We start from the raw sequence: 12,242 nt of genomic DNA on the forward strand, positions 1-12,242 counted from the left end.
TGACTTTTAGAAACAAGCTTAAGTTTAACCCAAGGGGTTGTTATCCGTGGGAAGAGGAGTGCATTCAAAAGTTTCATCTTTCGCCTGTAGTGCGAACTATGTATTTCCTTGGAACTCCATGCATCGTCGTTTGAGCAAGTCCCGCCCATACCAATATATAAAGATTTCACCAATTGACTAGGAAAATTGTACTTTTAACTCTTGTTTCCTCGTGCACTCAAGGTGCAAAGCCATGCTCCTTTTGCCAAGTTTAAGCTAAAGAACAAGTCAATTCCATTCATTCATTGGGCTGAAAGCGACTGTTGGGGTTAGGAGATTAGCCTGTTTGAAGTTTAACTTAATTGCCCCGTTGCCCATACGAGGGGGAAGTCATTAGAAGCAGCAGAGGGAGAAGAAAAAGAACAAAAGTATGAGCACCAATCTTTTAAATTAAAATGAAATCATAGAGCTGATCTCATCCTATTCATTCATTGGGCTTAATCTCTTTTGAAAGCTAGATTGAAAAGGGTGACTAATTCCTATTACAGTAACCTGTCAACAATCATCTTTTGCCTCTGTTTAACTAATTCCCGAAATATATACTTCTACAACTAGATATTTTTCAAATTTTTTTCTTATTTATTTTCTCTTAATGTGGTTCTTTTCTGCCAATATATAACAGTTTATTTATTTTTATAGACCTTTTCATTTGGCAAGATTGTCACATGTGACATGCTGATGCTGTTGACTCCACCATATTACTACTGATTCAATTGTATTTTGTCAATTGCCAACAACTACTTTCGATTGAAAGCGCACAATGTATTTTCTCATACCAGTTGCTTTGGATTACGGACGCCATGGACTTTTTAAGAGTTGAAATGATCAGCCTCTTAAATATTCTAATTGAAAGAAACCAACATCCGATTGGATTAAGAAAAAAGTAACGAAGATCAATTCAAACAAGCACTAAAATTCATTATTTATTCACACAAACGTACCCCATGAAACAAAAATGAATAATCAAACATAATAATCAGTGTATATCTCAAAACCAAGACCACCGTATATCTACTGGAATGATAAAAACAAAAACCAAAGAATAATAGTGTAAATCCCCGAATGAAATGGAATCAAAGGCTCGATAAAAACTCGAATCAGAGCCGCCTGATCAGAAATCCCAATCACATCTGGTGGTTTCAGGAGCACCAGCCAAGCTGCCATCGGCAGAGCTCAAAGGAACCTTCAAGTCACAAGAAATCTTGGGCTTGAACCTGCCAGTCTTAACCTTGCCAACCTTGAATCTAATCCTCAAGTACAACTTCACATCAATACTGTAAATCCCACTAGTCTTCTCTTCATTAAACTTGGAAGTCTCTTCAGCGCCAAGCACAACAAGATTCTGGCCGCTGAAAACAGGGTTCAAGAAACTGGTATTCTTGTGACCTTGATAAAACGGGGTCAAAGTAAGCGTATTGAATCTTTGATCCTCATAGTAAGCCCTGGCCTCAATACGATCATAGTAAATGCCGATTCTCTTGTTGGGGTTACGCACCGTGATGTTAACGGCAAGGTTGTAATGCAGTGTGTTGTTGGTGGTGAAGTTGAATTCTGTAAGCGAGGCGTCTGTCACATGGAACTTGACCTTGTTGGGGCGGAAGATGAGCCAGAAGATGAGAACAGCGAGGCCAATTACGACCACAGCGGTGATGATGATGTTGAAGAGGAGCTTCAAAAGACAGCAGCCGCATCCGCAACCTGAGCCACGGCCAGGGCGGTGGTAGTGCCTTGTGGGTGGTGGAATTGAGGGGCCGTAGTAGGCTCCGTTCAGCTGGGCTTCTTTCTCAGCCATGTATGAAACAAAAAAACAAGAAACAAAGACGAGCAATGAAGCAAAAATCTGTTTGTTTTGGGAAGTTGAGAGAAGAATGAATGGAAGAATATGATACAGGGAAAAGAAACTACGGAAAGAATATATAGAGGAAAAATTAGAGTGGGAATTGCGTATGTAAGAACACGTTAAAAAATTAGTGAGGCAATGCCCGCGTCGTCAAATTGACGCGGTTGCTTGAACGATTGATTAATTTGTCCAATGTGGGCGCAGTAAGACTTGAGGGTGGAGGAAAAGTTTTGTGGGACTAAAAAATGTAGGGTGCCTGGTAACTTCCATGTTTCTATCTTATTGTATATGTTTGGGTTTTGGGTGGGAACTGGTGATTAGGTGCTTCTTGGAAACTTCCAAGTTCATTTTCTTGACTTTATGAATACTCTATACACCATTATCGGTTAGGGGGGGAAAAAGTTGCATGCCTGGATTAATTTAAATGCGTTAGAATGACGTGTATGGCTAATATTATTAATTATAGATGTTCTTTTGATTTTTCTAGTTTTCATTAAATAGCCCAAATAGTTTGAATAAGTTTTTAGGCTCTTAGCAGTTAGCACACCTAAATTGAAGAATTTCCATTGTGAGTGAAATGAAAATGATAATTTTCGTGCGAGATCAGTCCAATAATCGAAAATTCAGGCTCGTCTGGCTTGAGGCTCAACGTCAGCAAGATACAAATAAAACCAACCCCACATTTGGTGAAGAAATCTCTTCGTGTAGTTGGGCTGCTAACTCTAGGAGTGGAAATGGTTCAGATTTCGGCATTGATATTCAAAGAACCATTGCTTTTTTAAAAAATAAAAAAGGTACATTTTTATGACGAAAATGTAAGAAAATTCAGTGAGAAAATTTCAACCAAATCCGTGCAGTTGATATCTCTATTTTTGTTTTTTCTTACGCTTTCATTAACGAAGCTAGTGGTGATTAAACTCAGAAGCAACATTAATTTCAATTGTCTGGGCAGTCTTCTATCCAGTACCCATCATCCACTATGCTAAGTGCAGACCTAGCTAAGATATGGGCAGCCTGATTTGCTTCTCTCCTGATATGATTCATAACACATCTCTGGCAATCTTTCCTTCTCATTCTAGCTTCTACCACCAAATTTTCCTAACAGAGATAAATCTGGTGTGTATTGAAACAACTACACCACAGCAACAACAAAGAACCAGTAGCCATACTAAAACACAACAGCCAGTAAGCTGCAGCACTACAGCAGCATCATACAGCAAGCAATAGCATCACAGCAGCATTAACAAGGATGACATAGGCAGCAGTAGTAATAGCATTGGCAGCAGCAGCATTAGCAATCAAGACGTTAATTTATTCATACAAAACTAGTAGGAAGATTTGAGACCAATAAATCAGATACATTTCACACATGTACTATAGTTTATCAACTAACTGAGGAATCATTAAGCGATGATTAAAGGACTATCAAAAATTGTTGGTATATGACCTTAAGTCAATTGAATTGGTAAAAGAATATATTCTTATTTAATGTATATTTAATCGCATAATTATATATGACAGAGGTTTTCTTTCATATTAGTACAGTAATAAGGAATTATTAAGTACAAATTAGATGAAGACCATGCAATATAAAGGTCTTGCAAGAGAATTGTTAAGTTGTTACAATTATAAGATCTCTATGTATCAAAACCATGTTCCTAAAATAGTTTTTAGGCATTGTGTTGTTAAGACAGGGCATTGACAATGCTAAAAGACTGGTACATGTTAAGCCTCCTTACTTGAGAAGTAAGCAATTGATCTCATAGATTGAAGTATATCGGATACTTGAGAATGCATGTAGGTGCTTGCTAGAGAACAAGTTCACTGAACATGACTATCTATTAGAACTCCATTTGGTATTTCACTTAAGTATCTATGGGGTATGTTCTCATGTGATAGTTATGCAACTAGTCTTTGAACTTAAGACACTAGGTCATCTTGTACAGGGAATGATATAATTTGATTTCACCCGTATGGGTCTAGAGGTGACTAGTTGTCTAAATAGGGTGTTTTTGGGTGAGCCATGAAGCATGTGAACGTGGATGAGTTGTCAAGAGAGGATTCATCACCCCAAGTGATATGAGGGGATGTATCTCACTTTGGCCAAAGTGTGATGAATTTGAGGAAAGTTAGTTTTCTAAATTCATAAGCTTAGTCATGAATTATGAGAACTAATATGGAATGTCATAAATAGACGTTGAGCCATGCTTTATGACATATCTAGGATATTTGATGAAAAAATTATATTGCATAGAAAGGCTTATCATTGAAGGGCTTTGTTTAATTTTTTAATTGACTCTCTAACATTTGGGTAGTCATGATGTGTTGCTAGATACCCGCTCATGATCTATAAATATAAATCAATTATTAAATTGATATTTGATTATGATTTATATTTATTACCAACATGTTTGAAACCTAATGGGTCACAAGTATTAAATGACATGATTGAGATTAAATAAGAATAATTAATTAAGTTGGACTTAATTGAAATAGACCAAAATAAAGTGAAAAATTCAATTAAGTTCACAAGGACTTAATTGAATAAAAATACAAATGTTGTATCTAGGGTTACAACTTAGTTTGATTATATAAATATATTATGTTAGCCAACTAAAACTCTAAGCCTTAAGCCACTTTTTAGCCGATTCATAAAAAATAAGAAAAGAAAAATAAGTTTTATTTGTCTGACAAAAATAGGGTTTGGTTAGGATTTTTGGTTTTTTGGTTTTCCTGAATTCAAAACTTTTTAGCAAAAGTAAAATAAATCCTACCTCTGAGAAGGTCTTATTCGATCACTGTGTGGATTATTGTTAGAGGCCAAACACTTGGGTGGCTGAAGATTTAACAAATCCTAAAGGTGAATAAGCAAAGATTTTGGCTACAAGATTTCAGACTGTCTTATTCTCTTTTTGAGTTTCTTGTTTTGTCATAAACCTTTTGGATTTAATTGACTCTTGATTACAATATCTAGAGTAAGGTATGTAATATTTGAAGTTATAAGTGTTCATAACTAATCTGAAAATTGCATGAAAAACACAAACAATTGATTTTGAGGGATTCAGCTGTTTCTTTGATTAAATGTATATCTTATTTTTCTGCTATGTTATGCTTTTAATTTATTGATTAATTTTATGTTTGAGCACAAGGTCAAATCCCAACCGTGATATCAGAGCCTCTGTTTGATATTTTTCATGTAATTTGCATGCTTGATTGTTTGCGATAATTAATTAGTTTCATTTGTGTGTCGATTTGGTATATATCGGTTTTGAAGGCTTTCTCTAAAATTTATTTTTCTATTTTAATTCAAATTTGGACGGCATGTTATTAATTCATTAAAGAATATTTTTAAAAGTTTTAGAATCATGTTTAATTGAAGAATTAATGAATGGATTAAAAGGCTTGCAAAGCCAAGTTAAAATCAAATATTTTTGAGTTGTTTTTGTAGACAAGTGTGCCGATTATTTTTGCTAGCATTGGGCAAGTGTTGTGAGCAGTTTTTTAATTATTAAAAATTAATTTTATCAAATTAAATTACTGTATGTTTTCGGCCAGACTTGATTTGGTATGAAAAGGTTCAGAAAAAAAATTGTGTTTTGGGGTTCCAAAACAATAAAGATTCAATGTAGAAAATTCTGAGCAGCTATGATCAGTTTTTGGTGGCTTAATTTTGCATGAATTTTTATGTTTAATTGTTAAACACACTTGCTGGAAATTTTCAACAGCTTTGTTCATGAGTTTGATTCACCATTTTGGAGTTTTAAGAGCACTTAAACCTATTAATAGGGCGATAGTAGTTGCCTAAAATTCCCTGAGTGCCGGTAGCAAATTTAGTGGCATTGGATGCCATCTATTTGAATTTTGGGTGATTCATAAAGAATAGGAAATTGCTTCCTACTTAAAATGAATTCCTAAAATTATGGTTAGCATTTTAATTTTGAGTGATTCATAAAGAATAGGAAATTGTTTTCTACTTAAAGTGAATTCCTAAAATTATGGTTAGTATTCTAATTTGGGAGATTCATAGGAAATTATTTCCTACTTTAAAAGTGATTCCTAAAAATTATGTGATAGAATTTGAACTTTTTTTAAATTTTTGGTTTGATTAGAAGTTTCCAAAATTTGTTAACTCGCCATATAGGTAACTTATACAAGATGCAATTTAGGAAACTAATCCATGTTCTAAATGTTAGAAATTAAGATGTTGTCTTATATACATTTTAGGAAGTTTAGCTAAAATAAAAGGGTTTTCGAAATTGAAAGGAGTTTTAATTATGGAAAGAATTAAAAATGGAAAGTCTTAATATAAAATAAAAAATGGAAAGTTTTTATTTCAATGAATTTCTAATAAGAAATAAGAAGTAAAAGGTTTACTTTAAGTGTTTTGAAAATATATATTTTTTAAACACTAAATTGAGCTAAAGTAATGCCAAATATTTTGAGTCTAGCACTTTGAGTGAGTTAATTGACGCTTTTCTCAAATAACATACAAGATCACCAATTGATATTGAGCTTGAATTTATTTCTGTACTTTTGATTGTAATTATAAAGCATGAGGATGATTATGAACTTAGACCTTAAAAGATTAGGTCATGGATGGTTAAATTTATTTCTCATGGTATTTTTTTTCAAAATAGGGTCTGCGCACCCTACCTTTTTCTCCTTTTCTCTGGGGTTATAAAATTTTTTTATCACCTAACTCCTATCGAATGTAACTCGAGGTTTTTTTATTGTAAAATGTAATTTGTTACATCAAAGTGTAAAATTAGGGTTAGATAAGAAAATTTGTAACTTGAAGATGGAGATCCAAAGGCGCCATGGAAATTCAAGGACATTACAAGCAAAGCTTAAAGAAGATGTTTGTAAAATCCCCTAAGAATTTGACCAACTAATTTCCTTAATGGCTCAAGGAAATTAGAATTAGTAAAGTCCATAATCATCCTAGTAGTTGGCATGTGATAGATTTACTTTTCATTATATATATATGATTTATGTGAAATGTGATAAATGTTATTCATGTCAACAACGTCAAATCAACGAGACCTTAATTAATGAATTAATAAATAAAATCCTTCACTAATATATTTAGTCAAAAAGTTGCTTTCCACTATATAACAAAATAACTAGGTTGCTCTTTTAATTAGAGACTTGTTGAGTCACTCAAGGCCAAACTTTTATATGGGTATGTTTGAGTCATTGGCAGGTCTTACTCAACTAATACCATGTTGTTTGGATGTTTCATACTTGACTGCATAGTATTACAAGCATAGTTAGGCTTAATGTATATGATCCATTTAGACAAGGAGTTATGACCTAATTGATCTGGGAGTTATATAAGATATAATTGGTAAACTAATTGGTAAACTAAGTTACCTACCTAATTAGTTTCATTATGGCTTGTTGAGTCACTCAAGGTCATGCTGGGATGAAAAGGTTCCTAACTCAATAAGAAGTTTAAAGGTTAAATTTCACTAAATTTTAAAAAAGGGCTATTATTTTGATAACATATTGAAAGTAATCATATAAGATTCTAAAATCTTGTCTTTATAATTACATAATTTGCATTAATGACTAATATTTATATCTGTTGGTTTATAGAGGATATAAATCAATCATGGCAAATAATTTGTCACTTATAAGCATCCTCGATGCAAACAAGTTAATAGGTCCAAACTTCATTGATTGGTTTCACAACGTCAAGATTGTCTTGAAATAAGAGAAAAATGATTATATGTTACATGGTCCTGTTCTTGAAGACCTTAGTGATGATTCTACAAATGAGGAAAAGAGGCTTGTAGAGTTTACATGGATGATCTCGATCAAGCCACATGTGTGATGTTGGCTAATATGGCTTTAGATCTTCAGAAGCAACATGAAGCTATGAATGCCCTGGATATTGTCCTAAATCTTAGAGAAATGTTTGATAAGGAAAGTGGCATAGAGATATTCGACATTTCAAAAGAATTGTTCTGAAGTAAGATGTTTGAGGGAAGCCCAATAAGGCCTCATGTGCTTGAGATGATGGGATATATCACTCGACTTAATATAGTTGGGTTAAGTTATGGATCATGATTTGAACATAGACCTTGTACTCTCTTTGTTGTCAGAGAGCTATTCACAATTTGTGTTGAACTTCAACATGAGCAAGAAAAATAAGTTTTCTTTGTCTAACAAAAATAGGGTTCAACTAGGATTTTTGGTCTTCTAGTTTTTCTAAAAACAAAACTTGCTAGCACAAGTAAAATAAATGCTACCTTTGAAAAGGTTTTATTCAATCATTGTGTGGATTATTGATAACTTTATTATATAGAGTTATTCTGACACATTTTAGGGACTTAAACAACTTGGTTTTTGAGGTTTTAAGTTCAGATTTTAGTATTTTAAATGTTTTTCTTAATGAAGTTTGAATACATGTCGATCAATTAAATTTAAGTTATTTTAGTTCAATTTTATGTTTTTTTTTAAATCACTTTAAATATAATTATTGTTGACTTCTCTTATTGTTCCTGTAGGAAATTTGATGAGCAAGGTTTATTGGTGATGGCTTCATTTATACATGCTATAGTGTTTTGAGCATAAATTGAAATATAATAGTCCAATTGATGTGATTCTTGAGCTAGTGAAAAGCTAAGAGATATGGCTACAACTTCATGTTTACAACTTTGCCCAATTTGGATCAAATTAAGGGAAAATTATGTTGGAAATGACTAGATTATTGTAGTTTCTAGACAAGGCAACGTTTGGAAGTGAAGGTCATGGCCTTGACTTGCCTAAGGCCATGGCACTGGGGAGAGTGGCATAGTGGTGCCACAAGGCCAAGGTGCATTGTGTTGAACCCGTGAGCATGGCATTGTGGCGACGAGGAGAGTACGGTCGTGGCACTGAACATACTTCCATAAATAAAATTTTGCTGAGATTTTGGAAATTAATGCTATTGAAGCTTATTTAAAGGGCTTTTTCAGAGTTTTCAGGAAGAATACGACAAGCAACTATTCTAGAGAAAAAGAACCAAAAATGAAGCAAGAAAGCAAGAGAATTTGAGAGAAAATTGAGATTGAAAAACTTCAACTATTAGTTTTTCTTTTTACATTTGTTTTTTCCTTAATTTCTTTGACTTGGATTAATGGTTAATTTTCTTTGGATGATGTTTTTACTAGATATTATGATCTAAACTATTTTTCTAGGATTGTGGTGGATTTCAACATGTAATTTGAATATTTGTTTGTTTTTTATTTACTATGAATAGGTATGATTTTGTTTATTCAAATTTGTTCATAATGTTTTTGATTGCTTGGGCAACAATTGAATGATTTGTTAATCTAAATGAAACTCAACAGAGTAATTTTAGATTGGACTAAGATTTGAATACTGTATGTTCATATCACTTAGGTGATCTAATTTGCAATTAGGATAGACATATGCCTAAATGCCATACATAGACAAATTAGAACACAGACAAATTAGAACACTACCTTAATGAACCTTATTTAATTTATTACTATAGACATACAGTGACCTATTTAAGTTAGGTATTTGTGCAAGCAACTTGACTAAGATTTGTGTATAGATTTTGATTCTAGGTTATCAAAACTACCCATGAATGTAAATATTAAGAGAAATAGATATAAGATGAAGTGTTGAATGAACTCATAATCCTTGGTTTTAATCTTTGACCTTTCTCTAGTGGATTTTTAGTTTCTGTTAATTAGTTTAGTTTTCTTATTAAACTTAGTATTAATTAATTGTTTACAAAATTGAGTTACTTAAATAAGATTGATCAGTCATAATTTTAGTAGTAGATGAACAATTAGGAGCAAATTCTTTTGGGATACGATTATGAACTTACTGTCTATATTACTTATTTGATACGTATACTTTCATGTACTAAATCTATACAATTATTGTTAGAAGCCAAACACTTGGTGGCTAAAGATTTGACAAATCCTAAAAGTGAAGAAGTAAAGATTTTGACTGTAGAATGACGTCGGGGCATTGTAAAGACATCTGGGCGTTATAAAAGACACAAATCGTGGCAAGATTGAAAACCCCACTAAGGTGAATCACCAATCTTGGCAAGGTTGAAAACCCCACTAAAGTGAAAAATAGCCAAAATCCCACTTTGGTTGGCTAAGCCAAAGATACTAAAACCCTTACTCTTTAGAAAGAGCCTAGAAAAATAAATACTCTTGCGTAAGAAATTATTATTTACTAACTCTCAACTCTGAATGTCTCATAACTAAGCTTAATGGTCCTATTTATAGTATTATAGGCCCAAATCCTAATAAAACTCTACTTCTAATTATTCTAATACAATTAGAATAATTAATAAGATATTTAAATAAAATAGGTGTTCTATTCCTAAATAGAACATTACTATCCTAATTAAATATTAATTCTTAAAAGTATTAAAATAAAAATAAAAAAAGAATCCTAATCTAAATAAAACAAAGAAAACCAATCTTAAATCAACTAAATTAGCAAAAAATTAAATTTAATATAGTACAATCCTAGACGCTCCTGCGTCATTATCCTCGAGTCAAAAAAAACTCGACTCTGACGAGTAAGCCTTGGCATATTTCTCATTGATGTCTAAATCCATATATTGTCATAGTCCATACCAACCATTTGATCAATTCATCCATTGTTTTGAAGGTTGTTTTCCATTCATCTCCAAGTCGTATTCGAATTTTTTGATATCCTTTCTTCAAATCAATATTCAAAAACACTCTAGAGCCAATAAACATGTCATCCAATCGAGGGATAGGAAAATCATACTTAACTGTAGTCTTGTTAATGGCATGGTTGTCCACAAAGCTTCTCGATAAGTTTCCCGAACTTTGGTTGACCAATTTTGTTTGACCATATATGGGTGAAGATACTTCATTCTCCTTGGAGACTAATAAGAGACATAAATGGTTTGACTCACAATAAGCTTTATTTAAGCCAGACATAGTGATGAGTGTTTTATCTTCCTTTTGTCTCTTTGGTCGATCTTCTGGCTTTAATGGAGTTAACATAATTTTTACTCCATCCTTAATGAAGGAATAAGTATTCTTGTATCCATCATGGTGAGCTTGACAATCATATTGCCATGGGCGCCTAACAACAAGTGGCATGCGTCTATTGGAATAACATCACACCAGACTTCATCTTCATACTTATTTCCAATGGAGAATTGAACACAACTGCATTTTGTTACCTTAACTTCATTTCCTTTTCTCAGCCATTGTAACTTGTAAGGATGGGGATGTACTTCAGTTGGAAGTTTCAACTTTTCCACCATGTAGTTGGCAACAACATTCTCACAACTTCCACTATCAATAATGACATTACAAACCTTCCCTTGGGATGTGCACCTTGTATAGAATATGTTACAACGAAGCCAACTTTCATCTTTAGTCATCATGGCAGTGTTAAGGTTACGACGAACAACAAGAGCTTCTCCATGGTCAGCAGAAACTTCTTTTATCTCCTCGTCATCATACTCATCATAGACTGGTTCTAATTTTTGACAATTCACATAATCTTCTTCTTCTACTAAGGAAATAATTCTTCGATTCGGACAATCAGAAGCAATACAAATCCTTGGCATTTGAAGCACTTTTTGTTTACATTAGAAGCACGAGTAGAAGTAGTCTCTTTATCATTATTGCTTGCAGTTTTGGAAGAGTTTACCTTTGGAGGCGGAATGGTTATTGAACTCTGACTTCCATTGTTTGAGGTAGATTCTTGTTGTCTAAATGACCTCATTCACCTTTTTCGTGATCGTTGTTTTGCAACCTTTAGTGCTAATCTGATGACATCATTTAGGTTCCAATATGGTTGTAGTTGAACAACATCTGCAATTTCAACATTGAGACCCCCAAGATAACGAGCTACAGTTTGTTCTTTAGGTTCATGAACATCGCACTTCTGGTGAAGTTGTTCAAACTACATTGTATATTCTTCCACCGATATTGTTTTCTGCCTCAAATTATGAAATTTGATAAAAAATTCTTGTCAATAATGCTCAGGAAGGAACTTACGCTTGAGTTCTCGACGCATTTTATCCCATGTTCTGATCTTGTTGTGGCCTTCTCTTTCTCGTTGTCTTTTGAGATTTTCCCACCAAATAGAAGCATGTTTCTTCAATTTAATTGTCACAAGCTTCACACGTTTTTCATCGGGAATATCTTTGAGCTCAAAAACTCTTTCTACTGTGTAGAGCCAGTCAAGGAAGTCATCAGGATGAAGTCTTCCTTCAAACTCAAGAATGTTGACTTTGATTCCCAATTCTCTGGCAGCAGCAGTTCTCAAACGACGAATAGGTACTTCTTCATTAGAGGACGAATTTTGATGAAACAGGTTGGTGTCATTTTCTTCA

General features: G+C 33.3%; 1 protein-coding gene across 1 annotated transcript; it reads right to left on the reverse strand.

Annotated features, from left to right (window-relative positions):
* Positions 924-1,935, reverse strand: LOC18598379 (protein YLS9). Its single transcript, XM_007027880.2, has one exon. It carries the CDS (start codon positions 1,829-1,831, stop codon positions 1,151-1,153), a length of 681 nt encoding a protein of 226 aa, XP_007027942.2. The 5' UTR covers positions 1,832-1,935; the 3' UTR covers positions 924-1,150.

This window comes from Theobroma cacao, chromosome 5 (assembly GCF_000208745.1).
Source record: "Theobroma cacao cultivar B97-61/B2 chromosome 5, Criollo_cocoa_genome_V2, whole genome shotgun sequence".
Taxonomy (NCBI): domain Eukaryota; kingdom Viridiplantae; phylum Streptophyta; class Magnoliopsida; order Malvales; family Malvaceae; genus Theobroma; species Theobroma cacao.

Coding starts and splice junctions, on each gene's coding strand:
- LOC18598379 (XM_007027880.2), bottom strand. CDS start 1,831: ATGGCTGAGAAAGAAGCCCAGCTGAACGGAGCCTACTACGGCCCCTCA.